Here is a 21,011-nt window from a genome sequence, read left to right on the forward strand (position 1 = left end):
TGTCTTAATCACATCAAAGGCATCCATCAGTGCCCGTGGATTTTGTCAGTGTTCAGGGCTCTGCCTGTATATTGCATTCAAGAAACAGATATATTAGTACAGAATTAAGCTTTAGCGCAGTGCTTTCTCCCATAGTAATAAAAAAATATGCCGTGTATTACCACTATGGCCTCCAGCACTGGTTTTCAGAAGAGCAGTATTTCACTAGAACATCAAAAAAAGCTTCTATTCTGCAATCAGACCTGCTCGTATTTCTGAAAACTTGTAAAAATAGACATGCATCTGTGGAACAAAACAAAAATTTAAAAGCATATTCCCCTATTGAGAATACCCATTGGCAGCAAGCTCTAATGTCAGTTACATTGATGTAGATCTAAGGCGGATATAAGGAAGAAATTTTTTACAGTAAGGGTGGTGAAACATTGGAGCAGATTGCCCACAGAGGTGGAAGGTTCCCGATCTCTGGATTCATTCAAGGTCAGGCTGGACAGGGCTCTGAGGAATCTCAGCTACTTGAAGGTGTCCCTGCTCACTGGGACTAGATGACCTTTAAAGGTTCCTTCCAACCCAAATTATTCTAAGGTTCTATGACATCTGTTCCTCATACTCAAAATGCAAATCTTGTTATTACTGACTCCCCTTCCCTAAATTCTGAAGCAAAATTAGGGTCATACTAAAATAAAAAAAATAAAGTCTTCCTGGCTACTAAATACAGTTTTAAAGAACCATACACAATTATACTGCCAGAAAGCCAAAGCCAGGTTATACTTATTTTCATGTCAGCTTTGTCTTGCTGTGTAAGCACCTTCAATTGTCTTATCCTTCTGCATCTCCCCAGGATACTCCCCACAGCTCACTGCTTTCCCATGGCCAACAGGACGCCCTCAAAGCCCCACAGACCCCAAGACCAGGTGACCACGTCAAGACAGCTCCCCGGGAAGGGAACAGCCCCGCTCGGCCCCGTCGCTCCCTGCCCCGCTGCCTCCGGCCCGGCCCCGCTGCCGCCCCAGCCCCATCCACCCGCTGCCAGCCTCTCCGCCCCCCGGCCCTGCCCCGCCCCGCGGCGGCGGCAGCAGCGTGTGGCGGCGGCGCTCGTCCTGATTTACGGCTCTGCTGAAAACGGCTCCTGCCCCCGCACCGCCACGGCAACAAGTCCCGTAAGTGCCGCGGAGCGGGGCGGCGATCTTGAGGCCGGTTGTGGCCCTCGCCGAACCAGGGCCCGGTACCGGTCCCACTCCCATTCCCATTCCCTGTCCCGCTCCGCCGCGGCAAGGCCCGGGCGGCGGCTGAGGCGAGCGGAGCTGCGTCGCTTGGCCGGGGCCTTGTGTCTGGCCGCGCGTCCCCGGGCGGGCGCCTCCCCCGTTGGCTATGGCGAGATCCCGCTGAAGATCCCTGGGAAACTTTGCCAAGTTCCCCGCGGGCCTGCCCGGCTGCCCCGACCCCGGGCGGCCGTGGATGCGGGCGGCTTCTCCCGGCCAGGGCCCGGCGAGGAATGCAACAGACGGCCCGGGATGAAGGCAGGCACCTCTGGCAGGAGCCGCTCGGCAGCGTCAGCCTTCCCTTCCGCTGCCCGCGATGTGGCGACCACACCAGGTTCAGGAGCCTCTCCTCCCTGCGGGTGCACCTGGAGTACAGCCACAGCTACGAGGAGAGAAGCCCCCTGGCCAAGAGCAGCTTCTTTTTACCCCTGAAAGACGCGGAGCTGATCTCCCCACCGGACCCTGCACCCCAGGGCAGCCTGGGGAGCCCCAGCAGCGCCATACAGCAGAAAGGGCCCTACCTGAGTTTTCTAGGCGATGCATCCTGCGAGAGCACGAAGCGCGGGCAGCCTCTGGAGGTGGAAGCTGAACGGCCCGTATCCTGCGTTGCAAGCTATGTGTCGCCCGACTCTCCCAGCGAGCAGCTTTCTAAACCGGGTCTCCCGGCCACTGACTCCAAAGCCTCCTTCGAGGAACATGTCAGAGAAAAGTTTAACAGGATGGTAGAGGCCGTGGACAAAACAATTGAGAAGCGAATCGACAAGCTTACCAAAGAGCTGGCGCAGAAGACGGCGGAGCTGCTGGAGGTGCGGGCAGCTTTTGTGCAGCTGTCCCAGAAGAAGCAGGAGGTGCAGCGGCGGGAGCGGGCCCTGAGCAGGCAGGTGGATGTGGCAGTGGAGATGATAGCGGCCTTGAAGCAGCGCCTCACCGAGTCCGAGGAGGAGCTGCACCGGAAAGAGGAGTAAGTGGGGATGTGAGAGCTGATGGCTGTGCGCGGGCTGGCCAGCACCTGTGCGAGTGAAAGCCTTCGAGAGAGGACAGAGGGAATGGTTTGGTCGCTTGCTGCTGCTGAAAGGGCCTGGTGCTCTCCAGCTTCTGATCGTTGTATTTCTAGAGCTGTAGCCCATGTGACCGTGTCCCCTGCAAGGCAGGATGCCCTCAAAACCCCGCAGACAACAACTACTAGCTGCCCCTGCAAGGCAGGGGACAGCGCCCTGAGCAGGTGGCTTTCATGCCTGACTTTACAGTGCCTAACTTTTAGCCTCTCTAGTGCCTCTGTTGTGTCCCAGGTTTCATGGGAGGAGGGACAGGTATAAGCTATCATCAGCATGTAATCTGATTACACAGACACCTCTAATCCATCTTCTTTTTAAGAAGAGATGAGTGGATAAGTCCTGGAGGAAGTATGTAAGAATACTGAATAGAACCTTCTCCCTGAAGTCATCCCTCCATGTTCAGCAAGCTGCCTTTAGTATGGGGTGGTCTCCCATGCAGCAGCAAAGCTGTACTGGAGTCAGTGCTGAAAAGGCCATGTCCAAGTAGGTCTTTCAGAGGGACACAGAACTGTGAAACTGGAATCACTTTTTATGCGAATGGGAAGCAGATGTCAGAGTCATTCTGACTAACCTAGGCCATCTAAAAATATGTTTGTGATGCATCCATTAAAAATGTAGTGATAGCTGATATATTATTTATACATGAACTACTTAGTTTATTCAGCACTTGCTGAAACCTTTTGGGCTCTTCAGAGCAACACAACTTATTTTACAGGAATGCAAAAAACAGCCTTGGTAATGGAGTGCCTCTAAACCAATTCATCAGCTTACTAAGGGAAGATGAGAAGTGCTAGTTGCCATGACGCTGATCTTGGAAGAAATAAGGAAGGTGGTGTAGGAGTTCAGTGTAGGAAGTTTGCAGGGCTTTCATAATTCCTTCCTGTAGTCTAAGGACTAGAAAGAAAAGACTGTGATGGCTCCAGTATCAGTAGGAAAGCAGAAACCATTCGATAGAGAAAAAACAATAGTTCTGCTGTGCTGCAGAGGAAAAGGGCTCATGGAAAAAAGGAAGGGGGGGAATAGAGTTTTCTGTGTAGAAAGAATGGGTATGGTATGGGGGGGTTGACAAAGGACTGATCTGAGAAAAGAACAAGACAGTAAAAGTTGTGATTTTTTTTTTTACAACTGTATTGGGTAAAGGTACAAGGAAGAGGCTGCTTCCCCCTTTGCAGACTGCTTTACAGCAGGAAGGACTGAACACAGAATGAAAGGAGAAGGGGGAAACACTGTCCTTCCCATTAGGACATTGGTAAACTTGGGAAAGGGGCAGGAGCTCAGATGATTGCAGTTAGAATTTTAGCCATCTCTTAAGGAAGAGTGTGAATGTGTGAGCAGATGAGGAGGTAGCTCTGAAGTTGGTGTTACAGGGAAGACTGAAAGTTATTTCACTGGTAAGAAATGCTAACCAGAAGAGGCAGCTGCACAAGAGACTTCACCTGAGTACCCAGGATTACTGCTAGCTTGCTTCAGCTTTCAGTAAAGAAGATCAAAAAACTTGGCAGCAAAAGCATCGATACATACACAGTAATATGTTAATTTGTAAAGGGAAATTGGCCTAATGCATTCTAGTGCACAGGACAAAAGAACATCAGCCCAGAGTACCAAGGGGGAAAAAAGGGGAGTCATAGTGTTTTGCATGTGCCTGTGCCTAGTCCCATAGTATTACCTCTTCTAAGAAGGTGATTTGCACCAGCAGCAGGGGAGCACTGAACAGTATGCTCCAGTAAAGGGCAGAAGAAAGGATGATCATGACTTTGGTAACAGTGGTGCACTTGTCTGGTTTTCTCATGGACTGCTGGTAAATTCTGAGATCTGTTTATATATTCAGTACATTGTGTGTTCAAAAACTTGTTTGGTGTGCTGGAAAACTTTCTCCTTCAAAAAAAGAGAATCCCAAATTTGGCTTTGATTCCTGGAAGAAGTCCAGATGATTAGAAAGCCAGACACGACTGCTTAATGGAAATTGCAGAAGCAGGAGTTCTCACTGCAGACTGGAAAGTCAAAGGCAGCCCTTGGGGACTGCTTTGATACTTCCTGACCTTCAGAAATAAATGCTTTCATCAGTTTCTTTGGTTCTTTTTGGTGTTTTTAATTTATTTATTTCATATGCAATCTTGTGAATATGGGTAAGTTTTACCAAAGCTAGTATTGGTATTGAGCCACTGTAGCTGAAAATTGTTCCTCTCTCTTCTTTGGAAAAAGAAAATGCCACTTTCTCAGAAATGCCTCCTTATCCAATTTTTAAGGAAATAAAAAAAACAGTCTTCTTTTGGTCTCTCACTGGTTGTCCTTAATACCAGAGATTATGCCGTATGGTGCATGTGAAGGCAAGAAAGGGTTCATAATCAATATGCATTTCTAGATCTCAGATGACTGACACTCTAGATCAGTTGGGGGGGGAAGGGGGAAGGTCAAACAAGCAAAACAGTAACACCCCTGCAAACTATCCGAAAAAGGAAAAAAACTTCTAGTCCAAACCTTAGATAAGGTCACAAAACCTCTTCTTTGGAGACTTTTCTAGAGAAGAAGCTGAAAACTCTTATGAGGATCCCTTCAAATAACTTGAATAATAACAATGTTCTGATAAAAAAAGTTACAAATGTTTGTACTGTGTTCATATTAGAATATTCTTCCATGTCCACCTATTCTGTCAGTATCGTACATGAATGGACAATCCCCATAAGTGATCAAATTATCCATAATAGTAAGTTTAACAATTCGGTGTATTTTCACCTTTATAAAATGTGACCAGGCTGTTAAGCTAGGCCTGCTTCTACGTGTAAGAACAAAAGAATTAACCATATCTGGGAGGTAGGAGAGGATGTATTTGCAGGTTGAACTATCTCTCCTGACCTATAAATTGGCGGGAGAGGAGGGAAGGAGGAGCAGGGGAGGAAGTTGGGATTTAAGAAACTTCCTCTTTAGAGGAATATGATACGATAAGATGATGACAGAAAACAGTTGCACGTTGGATGATGGCTCTGATTTTGGATCTGATTGTGAAGTCAAATGGGAAAACTAAGGGAAAGTTAAAAATGTGCATTAGCAAGAAGAATTTCGTTAGGAAGCACTCAGAAGGCTTAGGGAGGGTAGATCTAAATTCTTTGTTTAAACATCTGGGTTTCCTGAATATGGAGATGATGCTCTTGTAGGCCTCGCGTGTTTCCTTTGTGTCCAGTTTTGTGAAGGCAGACTTGGCACTCCTGTGACTCTGGCAGTCCTCAGAAGAGGCAGTAGATCAGGGGTCACTTTGATGTGATAGGATTTAATTTTGACCTCTCTGTTCTACCTGTAAAAGCCCATGTCCTGAGCCTTTGCCTGGACCAAGCACTGAGATAGATACATGAAAACTTTGACCCAAGTGGCCACATTGTCAGAAGCTGGTTTCTCTGATATGTTCTTCAAAGCAAGCGGAGTCTTTAAACAGGGAGTAAATTCTTCTCAAAGCACTAGCTTCAAATAACAGCACTATGAGATTTTACTGTTGACCTCTCATTCCATGAGCAGGAGGAGTGTTGGCTTAGGCCACCAAGCAGGTTTGGGTCTGCCCATTTGAGGCATTTGTAGGGTCAATAAGGTTACTTCTTTAGACTTGTCAGTTGATTTTTTTTGTTTAAATGAAGCCCATAGCAGTCCAGCAAAGGCAGTGCTAAGTGAACATAGCTTTTTAGCTAAATTTTATTTTTGTTCCCTGACAAAAATGGTTGTGCTAATATGCATGAAGGTACATGCTGTTACATTCATGTGATGCCCTCATGGAGATGAACTGTGTTGAGGGGTAGGACAGGTGAAGGTACATCACTAAGTATACCAAAAAATACCTAGTTGAAGTAGTATTACTCTAAGCATAGAAAAGTTTTACAGCAGCCACTCTTGTGTCACTCTTATATTTAAAAGTCCAAAGGCCAAAGCTTTTTTTTGGGGGGGGGTGGGGAGATGGGGAAGAAAAGGAAACCGTATGTTCTAGAGAAGCAGGTACAGCTACCAAGGACAGGTCCCAGTTCCCCAGCATGCCTCAGTTGGGCCCTTGGCAGTTTTGACAAATGATGGTTACAGGGTCAAGCTTTCAGCAGAGCTGCTGAGCACAGGAATGATTTAATTAGAAAGTGTGTCCCAAAAGGGATTATTCAATGTTTGATGAAGGAGAATGCAACATGAGCAGGTACTATGATGTTAAAGATAACACAGAAGCCTGCCTAAAGCGAAAACCATGTTGCATAAGATATCAAGAAAACCATTGAAACTACAACCAGCTATGAACTCAACTTCTAGAGGACATTGAAAGGCTTGTTTCTGGAAGTTACATAAGAAAATGAAAGCAGTAGAGTGATTTTCAGCAAGTCTGACCAGGGTAAGCATTTTATGTTATGGTCCTCAACTGGAAGCTACAGTTGACATGGTGACTTAAACAATTTCACTTTGTCTCCTTATTATAGGGTCAAAGCATTGATGTAGTACATTGTCATACCTCTGACACTAATTTCTTTAACCAGTGTAATGCATTTGTATTGAGAATGGTCATGCATCTGGTTCTGGCATGGCCTGGAATGCAGAGGCTATTTCAGAATAGCTGTGGTGAGAAGTAGTTACTCCTGCCACTGACTTCACCTTAAATTTGCAATTAATGGAATTATCTGTGCAAGTAACACCTCAACAATGGGATAAAAAGTTGGCTTTTAAAGTTCTCTGCAATTTATGCTGTAAAACAACAAGTTTCCTTAAGGTACAAATTTTAGTTGTATAGCAAAACAGTTTTGATTTAGGTGTAAGTAGAATGCAACCACAACTATGCATTGTTCTTCCACCCTCCATTTCAGGTGATCCCAATCCCTCTTCCCTGTTTCCTTTTATCTTCCCACTTGACAGATGGCTTCCCCCCAGCAGCATTGGTTCAAGCCTTAGCATGACTATCCCACAGAATGGCTCTGTGAAATAAAGCATTTTAATCTTCACAGTGTCACCCCCAGTAAGTTCAGGGCTCAGATATAGTGTAGAGTTCACTGAATGCGTGTGACTGGTAGGACAATAACTTTATGAGGGGAGCAGGTGTGAACCACTTAAATTGAATGTGCTGATAGTGGTGCAGGAATTTGAAACCTAATGAATAGCAGATAGCAGCCTTCAGGCAATAACACCAATAGGAGGATGGATGAGGTCAGTGGTGTTAATACTTAATGAATATACATACTAAATATTTTCATTAGTAAATCACTTTAGTACCTACTGTAGTAGGAATTTCCCCATCTTCAGGTAAAATAATAGTTCAGGCAGACTTATTCCAAATACAATTCTCTAAAGTGATTTGATACTTGGGTGCAGAATCCGCATAGAGCCTCCACTTGTTTCCACCTACAGAATAGTTGCAGGTGTCGAAGATGCTGTAAATAGTCCTGGGACCAGTGCTATGCATCTGTAGGAGGGCTTGGTCGCAATATGAGAAATCATTAGCCCTTCTTGTCAGTTGTTAAGGAGCTGGATCTGTCCCAACCTCTGCATCTACTCTGTATCACACGCCTAACTGATGAAAGCCATACAGATACAAAGGGTATTTTCAGGGTCCACATGCCAGCAACTGCTCCAGTAAGAACTGCAGCTTACTAGTCCTAAAAGGAGCACTGTATGTGGTAAAGGCAGATGAATAAATGTCACCTAGTCAGTCCTGTGAATTATAACTTTATTTATTACATTCCGGTTTATTACACAGCCTCCATAAAGAAGGTTTCAGGGTAAGTTTTAAGGCAGGCTATCTGCAGTTTTTCTGTGAGGGCAGCTAGGCTGCAGTTGGAATGCAAAACACCAAATTACTTAAGTCTGGTTAATTATAACAGGTTAACTTCCTGGAGGAGTCAGATTAAAATAAATGCTTTTGTATCTGTTGTCCAGCAGTTTGGCAGTACAAGCACCTCCTGCTCTTCTTGGACACCTCCCAGGGTGTATCCCCCTTGTCTTTCCCACTCACTTGCCTCACAAGTTCCTGGCAGTTTGATGTACCCTCTGCTTTCTGAGCAGCAGCAGTTATTGCTCTTCCTAAAAGGTTTTGTCTGTCAAGAGCACCCATGATGAAAAAAGAACCACACCTTTTTCCCTGCTGCTCAGTCGCAGCCCTTTAACAAAACATTTTGCTATACTACATACCTTAATATTAGTAAACTATGAGCAAACAGATGAAATCGCTATTACAGAGATATACAGAGATCCAAGCTGTGCTGAGCATCATCTACTCCTCAAAAAATTTAGTGTCAGGATCCAGAGCTTACAGTACTAAAGCAAGTGCCAGGGTGCAGCTGAGTGAAAAGGGACAGAAGGCTGCAGGCTGATGGATATAGAGCAAAAGAAGGAGCAGAGCAGAGTGGGAAAGTGATTGCTGAGAGTGGAGTAAGTCAGAAAAGGAGTTAATAATGCCACATAACCTTTTCTCAATAGAGCAGCAGTGCTCCAGATGTAGAATAGTCAGTACAGGTTAGCAGAGACCTCTCATTAGAACAGGCAGTGTTTCAGGTCTGAGCTGGACTTTAACAAATGATTCCTGTTTCAGGTGAGTGCTGCTGACAGAGTTATTCTGTCAAGACACAGAGCCTAGTAGGCCCAGGCTGCTGTGTCTGCTTTATGCCTCTACCAAGTGGGCCCCACAGTATTCACGAGCTCAACTTCTCCCTGACTTCATGAGGAGCAGCATCTGACTTATGGGAACATCCATCTTTCCACAGGCAGAATGGCTGAGAGTAAAAGATAGAAATTGTATCACATAATCCCAAAAAACTTGACAGAGGCTTGGAGAAATAAATTGCAAGTAAAATAAAGAACATAAACAAAATATCACAGACATCTAGAAACAGAATTGAAGAGAGAAGGTCGTCAGTATGGCTAAGAAAAAGTCTGGGAAACTACAATAGACAAGAAAGGCAATTAAACAGATAAACAGCAGCTGCAGGAAACTGCACAACTTCTCTGAAACATCTTCCTGTTGTTCATGGTGGGAAGAGGGTAGAATTCTCAAAACTCCCTTTGGGTAACCAAGGCATAGCTGTGCACAGAGTAGGCTCTCTGAGGAAGAGATATTGGAGCAAGTAGAGAGACTTACTAGCAGTCACTCCTCAGGGCTTGATGTTGTACGAGATAAGAATGAAGTGGAAACAAAGGAAGTAGCTGAACTGACAGAAGTGCTGCTTATCAAGACAAAGCATGTGACTGAGACCTAGTTGGAGGGTATATTTTGGCTCCTGTCTTTCTGAAGGGAATTTACAGAGTGCAGGTACCATTCCAGTCCAAAGGAAAAATTTTAGATGAAAGTTATTAAAAGTGTTTTATAGGCTGTACAGAGCAGCAAAACAGAGAAAAATATGAAAATGCTACTATTGCTGCTAAAAATAGTTCCTACAAATAATGACACGTAGGATGCCAAGTCATCTTGAGTAGTCTAGAAAGCAAGGAAAATACTAGGGAGTTTTTTGACATTACTGTCTGTTCTCCTCCTGATAGTGAGATAAATCTTCAAAAAAACCCCACTGCTTCCCCCTGTCCTCCTTATGGCACAGCTGACTAAGGAGATATTTGAAGGAAAGGAAAATCTGTGATTCATGCTGTGGAGCAGGCAATTAATGAATGCTTTTTAATTACCTTTGCTGAGACAATTATAAATGTTAGCATTCTTGAAACCATCACCCTTTAAAAAACAAATGCCAGGTACTCAATGTATGTGGCCTCATGCTATAGCAAAACACACAAGCTGACTATGGCCCCAGGAGGGATATCCTTGTGGTGTCCCAGTCTAGCAGTTCCCAGCTTTGCCCAGCCTTCACACATGGAGAGCCAGCAGCCTGGAGGGCCACATGCAATTCTCCTTCCTTACCCAAGGGGTAAGGGATTTGGAGCCAAGCTGCTGAGTTTCTGTCCTTTGGAGCTTCCTGTCAGCTGTAAAAGAGGAGCCTGACAGAGTGCTTCAGGTTGCTCCTGTGCTAACAGAAACCCATAGTGGTAGCATGAAATCAAAGAAGTTACAATGACTTAAGTGTGGTGAGAATAAAGGCCTAAAATTGACCTTAATGAGCTTAGATTGGCTTCTTCCTAAGCATTCCTCAGTGACATTATTAGCAGGTTGCTCTGGCAAGCTAATAATCATAGAAACTGTACAGAGCCTTGAAATGGAATTGATTAGCTAAGCTTAATAGCAATGTACTTGTCTGTTTCTTAAGACAGATTTTGTGGATGATTTAATGTAAGATTCATCAATGCACTTCATCCAAACAATATGTGCTTGCTTTTACCTCATTCCTACCATTAGATCAGCCATGCAGACAGCCTCTTCCTGCACTGTGCTGTGGTATAGCTATTTCTGCAAAGCAGTCGTGCTCTTCCTCATTTGGCAGGCATTGGTTCCCCCAATTCCCACCCCCTCAGTTTTGTACAAAGCAAAAATTAACATGGTTCCGCTGGCAGAGCAAGAACTATTTATCCAGGCATTCATTAACTGGGAAGTCTACAATCTCAGATTTGCCAGTTTTCATAATATATGCTTCAGTCTGTAACCAAACTTCTCCCACCTAGCAAACCTGTCTGATACCAGAGGGCCAAATAGTGGCTCGATTACTGATAGAAATCTGATAGCATGCAGAGCACTTCAGTGAGCTCTATCTCAGTACAGAGCTGGGACCTTTCACAGTCAGTGGTGCTGTTTCCTCCAGTTGTTACCAGATAATGAATATTTCTAAACTTCTGACCTAAAACTTATTGTTTGCACGCACATACTCATTGGTCTGTAATCTGTAGATTATCTGTTAATCTCCCGTGTTCTCACTAGCTCCAGATCATAACACTGCACTTTGATGCACTTGCAGGATTGCAGCCAAAATGAGTTTAATGGCCACAGTAGCTCCTTTAAGTTAGGAACCACCTCAGCAGCAACATTGAACTACCATTGTAAGATCGTGATAAACCAGGAAGATGAATTTGGGGATTCATGCATTTCTCTTAATGTTTCAGGGCTGATATTCACATGGATAAGTTAAAAAAAAAAAGAAAGTGGGTGTAGTTGTCTCCAGGTACCTCAGGAGGTGATGCTTCATGACATTCCTACCCTGTGGACCACTAAGCACTATTTCTAAGAGACATAATAATGCGATAAAAAACCCCAAACCCATTGCCCATAAGCGCACATTTCGTATTCAGGTCTCCAGATACTCTGTCTACAATAAGGTTGAAATCTTTTAATAGAGGTGAATGAATGAGAGTAATTAGCCACCAGGAGCTATTGCCATGAAAAAATGGAGAAACATCAGTAAATTTTTGACAGCAGTGAGACAAGGGCCTTTCCCATTATTTTAATGTGGCCACATTGCAATGTTTCTGTCCTGCAGAGAAGTTGTTACTTTCAACCACTTCCTGGAAGAAGCAGCAGAAAAAGAAGTGCGGGGAAAGGCCAGGCTCCAGCATTTCATCGAGAATCTGTTGCAGCGTGTGGATCTGGCAGAAAGGCAGCTAGAATACTACCAAAATCAGCAGATGGTGTGCAACCACACCGATGTCAGCGAGCACGTGGTAAGCCAGCAAAGCCCTTCCCTTCATTGTTGCCCTCTACCAGAAGGAAAGTACTTAAGTTTGAATACATGTGGAATCAGCGGCTTTGGTTAATTGCCACCCAAAACTGATCTGGATTTGTGAAGTGTTTCTTCAGATGTGTTTTACTGATGTTTTATACTGCCACTTTACATGAGTGAAAGGAGCAGGGACTGCAAGAGCAACAGTAGCCAAAGATGTCAAAGGTAGAGCAGAGAATCACGAAATATTTGCCAGATTTTTTTTTCTCTCCCAGCTTTAGCTCTTGCTGCTGTTACCTTTGCAATAAACACTTTCCTTCATGTCACTGAGTGACTTGGCAGTTCTTTGGAGATGTTTAAAGGTTTTCAGGAAAGATGTGGATCCCTACAGAGCACATGTCTGCCTGCTGGCAGATCGTCTTGCTTTCTGTAATTACCTATCATGGGGCATTTAGAAATGGAGAATGGATTCTTACAAGCCTGTACCCCACCAATTAGTAACCAAAAATGTCTGAACATTGTTTTTTTAACTACATTATTGCTTTAAATGCTCTCATTATTAATACTTAAACTAAGTATTTTCCCTACAATGCATTACATTTATATGGCAAGTTTTAGCCACATGACTTCCAAAGAACCTTTCAGTTAAATGAATACCCCATGCTGTTTATGCTAAATAATTGCTCATCCTAGGATGTGAGAGGAAAGACATTTGATGATGCACAGCACTGAATAGGTATTCAGTGGTGGAAAGAAAAGTTCCAAAAGAGCTTTAAAGACCTGAATAAATGTAGGTGTGCTAAAATCTACCACAGGACAGCTCAAAACAGTGTGAGAACACTGAGGGGGGGACCATAAGGATGAGCCTCAGTATTACATCATCTCTTTTGCTCTTGATATGTTTACTGGGATCCCTGTCTCAGCAGTGTCCTTTGAACAAGACACTAATTTTTGAGACAACTGCCCTGCGTTCTGAGTGACTTCAGCATTCCTTTAAAGTCATGCATCCAAATATTGACCAGCCTGACCTTCAGAAAGTAATTACAGAATAGCACACTATGAGGTGGCTCCAGGCGCCATCCAAGACAGATGACAGCAAAGTTAGGCTGGGCAAAAATCCATCTGCAAAACATGGAAAATAGCAGGGACAGAGGGAACATTTACAAGAACAAAATCATTTTCAGATGCCAGATCTGACTTGCTTGGCTCGGTGACTTCATTAAATGATATTCAAAGGCTCAGTCTAGTTGCACTGATGGGAGATCAGTACAAAGAACTGATTTAGTACCCAGACCTATTAGAGCTGAGCTGGCATTAAACACATCCTTTCATGATCCCCGCTAAAAGAGGGACTAGACAAAGTGCTTCAATGCTATGAACTGAACTGTGGAGAAAAATTAAGTCATGCAAAGTTTTGCTGGCACTGAGGCTATGCTGTCCTTAGTTGGTCTCAGGATTAGGAGTGGAAAGGGGAGAAACTCTGTAAGCAGAGCCCAGGGTTCGTAGCTGGAGTTTCCTATCTGCTTGTGTAAAGAAAATGTATCACTGCAAAATTAAACATTCTGAGAGAAAGTTAATTTAATACAGCTTATTCAGGCAGTGTCCCTTATTAATGCTCTTGAACACAATAATTACTTCTCATTGTATCCATACTGTTTAATCTCCTGTGAAAGATCGCTGTTCAGCCCACACTTCTTTAGCAATTTAGTTTGATTATAGTTATGATAAAAATAATGGGGAAAAAAATCCAACCACTAACAACTCATACTTTACAGATTTTTAAAACAGATGTCATAAAATGGAGGAGTAATAATCTGTACACGTTTGTGGGGTTTTTTCAGTTTCTTTCATGAATATTCTTCTAGTTTTAACAGCAGGTGAGAATGGAAATATGATTTTGAAGACTGCACCTATTTTATCCTTGCACTTTAATTACTTGATAGTGTAATATTAATATTAATAACTTGTTTCTGTTTTCTTTGCAGCTTACAGACATTTCGTTAAATAAGAAACCCAGATGCCTGTATGTATATCTTTTTATTTTTCTCTTACTTAAACACACTAATTTGACATACTTACATTCCTGCTTTTGCATTTCATGTTATGCAAAAGCCTGAGTCAGGTTGGGTTTGGATCAGGGTCTATACCTGAATATGATCTATATTATGTAATAGAATAAAACCAGACTTCTGCTAAATCAAAACTAAAATCAGATATTATTTGAAAAAAAATATGCTGTTAAATGAATGACTCTGTCCTGCTGACTGTAATAGCCTCAACTACAGTAGTTGAACCTTTTCATCAAACACAAGCCAAGTTTCAGATGAAAATATCATTCTACAGGTAGGAGAGAGACAGTTACCATTTCCTAACTGACAGTAATACTGTTGTCTTAAAAATCACATGTAAGCAAACAAGCGCCCCAACAAAGTATGAGCACTAACAGCATCTCAGGTTACTCAGACAGCTGTCCTGGGAGCAGCAGAACTAATTAGGACTGGTTTCCCATGTCTTTGTAACTTGGTCACGAGTCCCAGTGACTGGTTTGGAGCATAGTGTGTGCAGATGGCAACTTTCTTGGTGGGGACATGAGTTTGGGTCTTTTTCCCATTTCCATGAAACTTAATTTGTTGCATCACCACATATCTGGGACTTCAGTCACTCTGCCAGATTTTTTGTATCTGACCAACAGGTTCAAGAATTACTGTAAGACTGAGACACACATGAACAGATGGATGAGCTGGAAAATAAACTGAAAATACAATGTATAGCCTAATGGGAGGGAGCTTTTTGCTCTTTGGTTGGTTTTGGGTTTTTTTCTCATATATCTTAGTCCTAGCAGGCAACTGGCTAAGTACCCTTTTGCTGATAAGCAGTGTTTGCATTAACAGCATGGGGCTTTATCTTTAGTTTTTCTACTTTTTACTGGTTTTATAGCTTTTTTTTTACCTACTGATTTTGAGATTCTGAAAAACCTGACTGGCCAAAGTAGACTTTGAGTTGACTGTGTATACACTTTTCAGGCTTCTAGGTGTCTTAATATGATTGGAATCAAGGAAAATAGAATTAGAATATAACTAGTGACCTGGTGAGATACTGAACAAGTCTTTGGTCTAAATATAATGCCATTTGGTAAAATCCAGTCATTGCTGGTAAATAGTTCAAAGGCATAAATGAAATTATTTAGAGGTTTCTGTTTAACTAATGATACACTTTTCCTTTGAAAAGACACTTTCAAAACTAGAATTCAGTAGTAGCCTTTATTTGGAGTTACCAGCTTAAAATATCCCTACTTGTCCTGTGAAGCAAGGAGGGTAGAGGAGATAATGCTCAGAAGGATAAAGAAGTTTTAATTTGCTCTCCCTGTTCTGTGAATGAATCCAGCATTTGCATTCACCACATCAGATGAGGTTTTAATGATATTTACCAGTTAAAAAAACTGGGAAGTGTTATTACCCATCCAGAAAAATCAGTGTAATCTCAGGGGGTTTGAGGCCACTGATGGTTTAACGTTATTTGGGATCAGTGGCTGGACTTGTAGTCTGTCTTGCTCCAGTGCCTCCACTTTGCTTCCCAATTCCTTTTCTGCAGTCTCTCCCAGCTGTTTTCAGGAAATGCCCCACTGGGGGGGCACAGCAGTCCTTTGCTGATGTTCACTGTTTCTCAAAGGCACTGAGACTTGTGGCACATCTGTGCCTAAATCAACTTTAAACGCCAGCTCCCAGTGTGAAGAAGCTAAGAAAAGGGTCTCTTAGAATCATGAGGCTTTTCTTGAAAAATACTTAATGTTTGTGAAATGCAGCAAGAATAGGATTGTTCTTAAGTGCCTAGGGCAGTGGGGTGCATTTAGTCACATAATTTCAGTCTTTTTCCATAATGTGACAGATTACTTTTGAGTAGAAGTTCAGACTCTTAGTCACTTGTATTGAGGAGCTGCCACTTTCAAGATGAAAACATTTCTTGTATCTGGAGCTGGCAGCATTGCATTTCCTGTGCATTACTTACATCTTCATCCACCTTAGGTGCTTTCTTACCCTGATTGTGAATTAGAGACAGACATCCATCTTCCCTACCATAAACTCGTTCCATTTAAATACAGTTTAGCTCTTTTAGACAATCCCCTCTGATCATACTAACATTGACCTTCTTCTGGTTTTAACAGCATTACTCAGTACAGCAGAGGAGTGGCAAATATAATCTACAGTCACCTGCAATAATGCCTGTGTGTGCTTTGGGATGTAACTTTTTCACTGTAACAACATCTGAGAAAAACAGAGCAGTATATCTTTTAACAACTAACACGAAGAACACTACTAGCAACTGTAACAAACAGTGCCCAACTGATGATAAATCATATGGCTAACCCTTGCGCATTTACACAAGTTGTTTCTAGCCCCTAGCAAGTAGAGTGCAGGCTTGCACCAGGCCAGCATGGCACCGTGCCTGCAAACTCCAGCTTGGACCTGTGTGATATTTCTGCACACACTCCCCCCAGACTTCCCCATAGTGAAGTCTGGTTGTCAAAGCTGCCAGGCAGGTGAAACTGTTCCATGGGTAAGGCTCCTGTGCTGTTAATTGGCACTCACTGCCTCCCACCAACAGACATTTTCATGACACCCCTCTGGTCTTTTTGAAGAGCAGGAGTGCACTTGCACTGTACACACTTGAACAAAAGTGCTTTTTCCAAAACTGGCTCTGTCAAGTGATCAATATTGTTTAACTTCCAGGTGAAGTAATATAACAGATACATGGTTTCCAGAAATAATGAGCTATGGAATATAGCCCTACGGGAACCCTTAAGAGATCAACTTGTACATCAGCACATCTGTTCTTCGCTTCAGTCACAGTAGCTGGGCAGACATGAGCTGGTGCCTTACATTTGTCATGCTGCTGTAACACTACATGTATCAGCAGTAAAACATTTCAAGATTATGTTAAAAGGGACTGTAATGATCTTACTTAGCTGAACTGTGGAACTGCAGTTTCAACATAATATTTCAGAGTAAGAGGGCATGGTTCAGCCTTTGCAGCACCAGGCACTGTGCTGTCTCTCTACCTGAGCTCACCAATTTCAGGAAATCCTGCTGGGCTTGAACCATCACAGGAACAAAGCATTCACAGCTTACTTTGGTCTTTAAGCTTTCATACCCCTCTTCCCACCATTTTCTGTATTGCACTCTCCTCTTCTGTTTTAAATCAAATCCTGAAAGCAAAGCTAAGGTTTCCCTAGATGGGGGGCTAGCACACAGGTAGAGTGTAGCAGTTCCTGAGCTATTCGCCATTAGTAGCAGCGGTTCCTTGGGCCCTGGGCACAGTCCAGGGAAGTTCTGAGATCTCACCAAGAATTTCCTAGAATACCTGCACTTTGTGCTATTCTTGGTGCCTTGTGGTCTTCCAGAGACCATGGGATGTTCATTCTTTGCAGAAGGTTGCTGTGAACATGGGAATTTTTAAATCCCTGTAGATCACCAGATTATGAGACTACAGACCTCAGTAATGTCTCAGCACTCCAAAATCAGCAGAATTCTATCTGAATAAAGTGTAGATGACACTGCATAAAGAATCCACCAGCAACACATGTAGGAGTTCTTGCAACTCTTGTTTTTTACTTTCAGCTTGGTTCTGTAAACTAAGGCTATTTCTGTCTTAAAAAACGTATGGGTTTGGAACATTTTGGGGACCTGCCACTTTGCAAGACTGAATAATAGTTATTAATAATAACTGTTATTAATTTCAGGAGCCGAGGAAGTCAACACGCTTCATATAACATTCCTGATGCAAAGCCTCATTCCTTTCAAAAAGGAAGAATCTTATTGAAAAAGACAAAAGATGAGAAAAACAGCTTGCAGCCAGTGAAGTGCTTCTATGAACCTATTGATTGCTCAAGAGAAATATGGAGAGCACAAAAGAAAGGTGAACAAGTCTGCTCTGCCAGGAAAGTGAGCACAAAATCGAAGATGGTTAAAAAAGCCAAACCGCTATAGGAATGGTTAGCAATATATAGTAACACAGGAGCTTGGCTTCAACTGAACAAATACTGAATGAATTAATAGTCATCCTACTTTTTCCTATCTGGCCATGCCAAAACATATCAGATATAATATATAGAAATATATATAGTATGGAAGATTTATATTATTTAGTCATGCCATTCCCTCTTTGGGCGCTATAAGAGAAGGGATATTTTATTCAGTTTACATGGAGATTTTTCTGTTTATTTATTCATTTATTTATTTATAGAGCTTGTTTTAAATGACTCTAGTTACCTTGCTGGGCAGTACTGTGGATGTATGTTTTAATTATTTTAGTGGCAGCATGTGGCTTGGTAATTTATTTCCATCTGTGCTGTTGCTGAAGTTCATAAGACTCCATTTAATCGGCACCTAAATATTCAGTCTTTCAGTTTAGGTAGGTATAAGATCAATGATTAACTGTTACCTGCACAGATACACTTAGATGCAGAGCATCTACTTGAGTTCCTTGAAGGCTGTTTATAGCAGGTAGATTGCTACCCTTGATTTTCTGCCATAGGCCCAGTTGGGTGCATTTACATATTTTATTACATACATAAACCAGCTCAGTCCTTCCAGCAGCTACATTGTCCATTGGTACAGGTTTGGGCTGCTCCGGTGTCTCAAGACTAGCTTGCAAATTCCAGAAGCTTTGTGGCTTTGTTGTATACCAGCCTCTGGTGTCAGTGAGGAAATCAGAAGCTGGTACCATGGCCCTGACAAGCATGGACTGCATTGAGGCAAAGGAGAAGTTTCAGTACCAAGCACCAGCAGCAGGTTATCAGCTGTGGTGCAGCAAGTGAGCAGCTGAAGCAATGTATTACGTTGCATGGTACCACGTTCAATTCCTATGCTTGGTTTTAGGCATGAGAGGCCTAAAATGGCTATGATCATAACTGAAACCCTCCACATTTTTATCTCTGAAGAATTTTACAGGGCCAAGAGATCCCTGAATTTCGACTAAAACCCAAGAACATGGAAATTAAGAGATGACTGCAGGATGGGAATGTGCATGTTTACATTGCTTTGTGCCAATTAAAAGGATCCTTATTTATCAGAGTATATATCAAGATTTTTTGTGTGTACAGCTTTTTGGTAACATGAATCCTCATGCCATGTTTACAGATACGAACATCCTGTTGATGTTACTGATGAGATTTGTTTTCTCAAGTAAAAGAAACGATAGGTGAGACAAGTCTGTGTAATTTATTTTTTAAATGCTCATGACAGATGTAAATTGTTTATGTGGAAGGTGATTTTTACATGTGTACAAAGATTTGTGAAAAATGTTTTTCATTTTTTATAACTATGACTGTAATCAGAACTGGGTATTAGAAGACAGTGTATCACTAGGATTACTGCTGCAATAAGCACTTGAGTTGCAATATTTTTAAAGCAGAAGATGACCAATCAGTCAGCTAGGATCAAGTAACTACAGATGTCATACATTTGTCAGTGTACAGGACTCCCAGAAAGTAGCAGAGTGAAGAGAGTAGTATTCCTCACTTTTATTTTAGCTATTGTATATGGAACAATCAGATGTTTAAAGTTTCTCAACACTGTTTCAGTAGAAAGTCACAGTGTAAAACCAGTTCAGGTTTTTAGGTTGTAATGACATTTTCATATTTATTTAACTACGTCACAAGGCCACGCTCGGCCTTATGCTAGGCATTGTGTGTGGTAAAAAGGAGTTGTTAATTGTGTTGCATGGGCTTGGCTCAGATCATGTGTTACAACAACTTTCTTAGACAAGCCACAAACTAGAAACATCCTTGATTTTTTCTGTTGCTTCACCCATCCTTTTACAAACCTGAAAAGAATCACCCTTTTTGAAGATAATGAAGGTGAACTTTAGAAAGATAAAGTAAAATATTCATGTTCCTTTATCCACTTGACACTGAAAGAATATTTTTATTTTTAAATGCCTATCTACGCTGTTAGTCACCAAAGTTAAGTGCAACTACAAGTTCACAAATGAGATGTTTATTTTATTATCTATCACGCCAAAATCTTGACTGCAAGTTAGCCTTTTGGGGATGGAAGAGAAAAAGAAAGTGAAAGCAATTGCATGTTCTTTAACTTTTCAAAGTCTAAATCACAGTTACTTGCTGAACAAATGCCAGGTTAATTAATTAGAGAGAAATTGGATTGTACTGTAACCCCAGATAAAAGTTTTTAGAATATAAACATTCTAATAATAAAGATATATTTCTCAGTTACTGTGTTATTTGACTCTGTGAAACACAATGTTTCTTGCAAAAGTCTATCAACAGCAGAGAAAAAGACAAGAAACAGCTGCCCTGCTTGGACTTCTGTTTATTCCTCAGATAAAACACCACGTCAGTGAAGCTGGCTGTGATCTATCAAAACATTACAAATTAACTTGAAAGACAGCTACAGCACCTTGCTCATATAGCTTGCACATGTCACCTGTCCCTCTCCTCTAATGATGCATGAAAATTGTTCTTGAGGTAACCCGCATGGTCAGATAACCTGCCAAAAGCAGAGGTGGTAGAGTGGAGGGAAGGGTGAGGCGAAGGGAATTAAGTGCAAAAGTGATCCTGGGAATGCAGGTGGTAAAGTGTCCCTCACACACTGCCAGTTGCTGAGTCATCATTCTATCAGGTATCTCCCTGGTTAGACTTGGAAAGAAAAGTTTTTCCATTGGGGAGCCAGATTCCTGTTGAGAACATGAGCCAGCAGTGTGCACTCACAGCCCAGAAAGCCAACTGTATCCTGGGCTGCATCAAAAGAAGCGTGACCAGCAGGTCGAAGGAGGTGATCCTGCCCCTCTACTCTGCTCTCGTGAGACCTCACTTGGAGTATTGTGTGCAGTTCTGGTGTCCTCAACATAAAAAGGACATGGAACTGTTGGAACAAGTCCAGAGGAGGCCACGAGGATGATCAGGGGACTGGAGCACCTCCCATATGAAGAGAGGCTGAGAAAGTTGGGGCTGTTCATCCTGGAGAAGAGAAGGCTGCGTGGAGACCTCATAGCAGCCTTCCAGTATCTGAAGGGGGGCTATAGGGATGCTGGGGATGGGCTATTCATTAGGGACTGTAGTGATAGGTAATGGGTTCAAACTTAAACAGGGGAGTTGAGGTTAAATATAAAGAAGTTCTTTACTGTAAGGGTGATGAGGCCAGGGAAGT

At 42.5% G+C, this 21,011-nt stretch overlaps 1 protein-coding gene across 1 annotated transcript; it reads left to right on the forward strand.

Moving 5' to 3' along the window:
- The first annotated feature begins 1,057 nt into the window (after positions 1–1,057).
- On the forward strand, positions 1,058–20,077 carry ZNF365 (zinc finger protein 365). Its single transcript, XM_005153662.3, has 4 exons — positions 1,058–2,220; positions 11,668–11,848; positions 13,833–13,870; positions 17,585–20,077. Exons 1-4 carry the CDS (start codon positions 1,493–1,495, stop codon positions 17,829–17,831), a joined length of 1,194 nt encoding a protein of 397 aa, XP_005153719.1. The 5' UTR covers positions 1,058–1,492; the 3' UTR covers positions 17,832–20,077.
- Positions 20,078–21,011: the final 934 nt, after the last annotated feature.

The sequence above is a fragment of the Melopsittacus undulatus genome, chromosome 4 (genome assembly GCF_012275295.1).
Source record: "Melopsittacus undulatus isolate bMelUnd1 chromosome 4, bMelUnd1.mat.Z, whole genome shotgun sequence".
Taxonomy (NCBI): Eukaryota; Metazoa; Chordata; class Aves; order Psittaciformes; family Psittaculidae; genus Melopsittacus; species Melopsittacus undulatus.

What these genes read in the sequence shown, in the direction of transcription:
- ZNF365 (XM_005153662.3), top strand. Translation starts at nt 1,493, where the DNA reads ATGCAACAGACGGCCCGGGATGAAGGCAGGCACCTCTGGCAGGAGCCG. An exon ending in CCGATGTCAGCGAGCACGTG is followed by an intron (nt 11,849 to 13,832) that starts GTAAGCCAGCAA and finishes TTTTCTTTGCAG; the next exon opens with CTTACAGACATTTCGTTAAA. An exon ending in AATAAGAAACCCAGATGCCT is followed by an intron (nt 13,871 to 17,584) that starts GTATGTATATCT and finishes TATTAATTTCAG; the next exon opens with GAGCCGAGGAAGTCAACACG.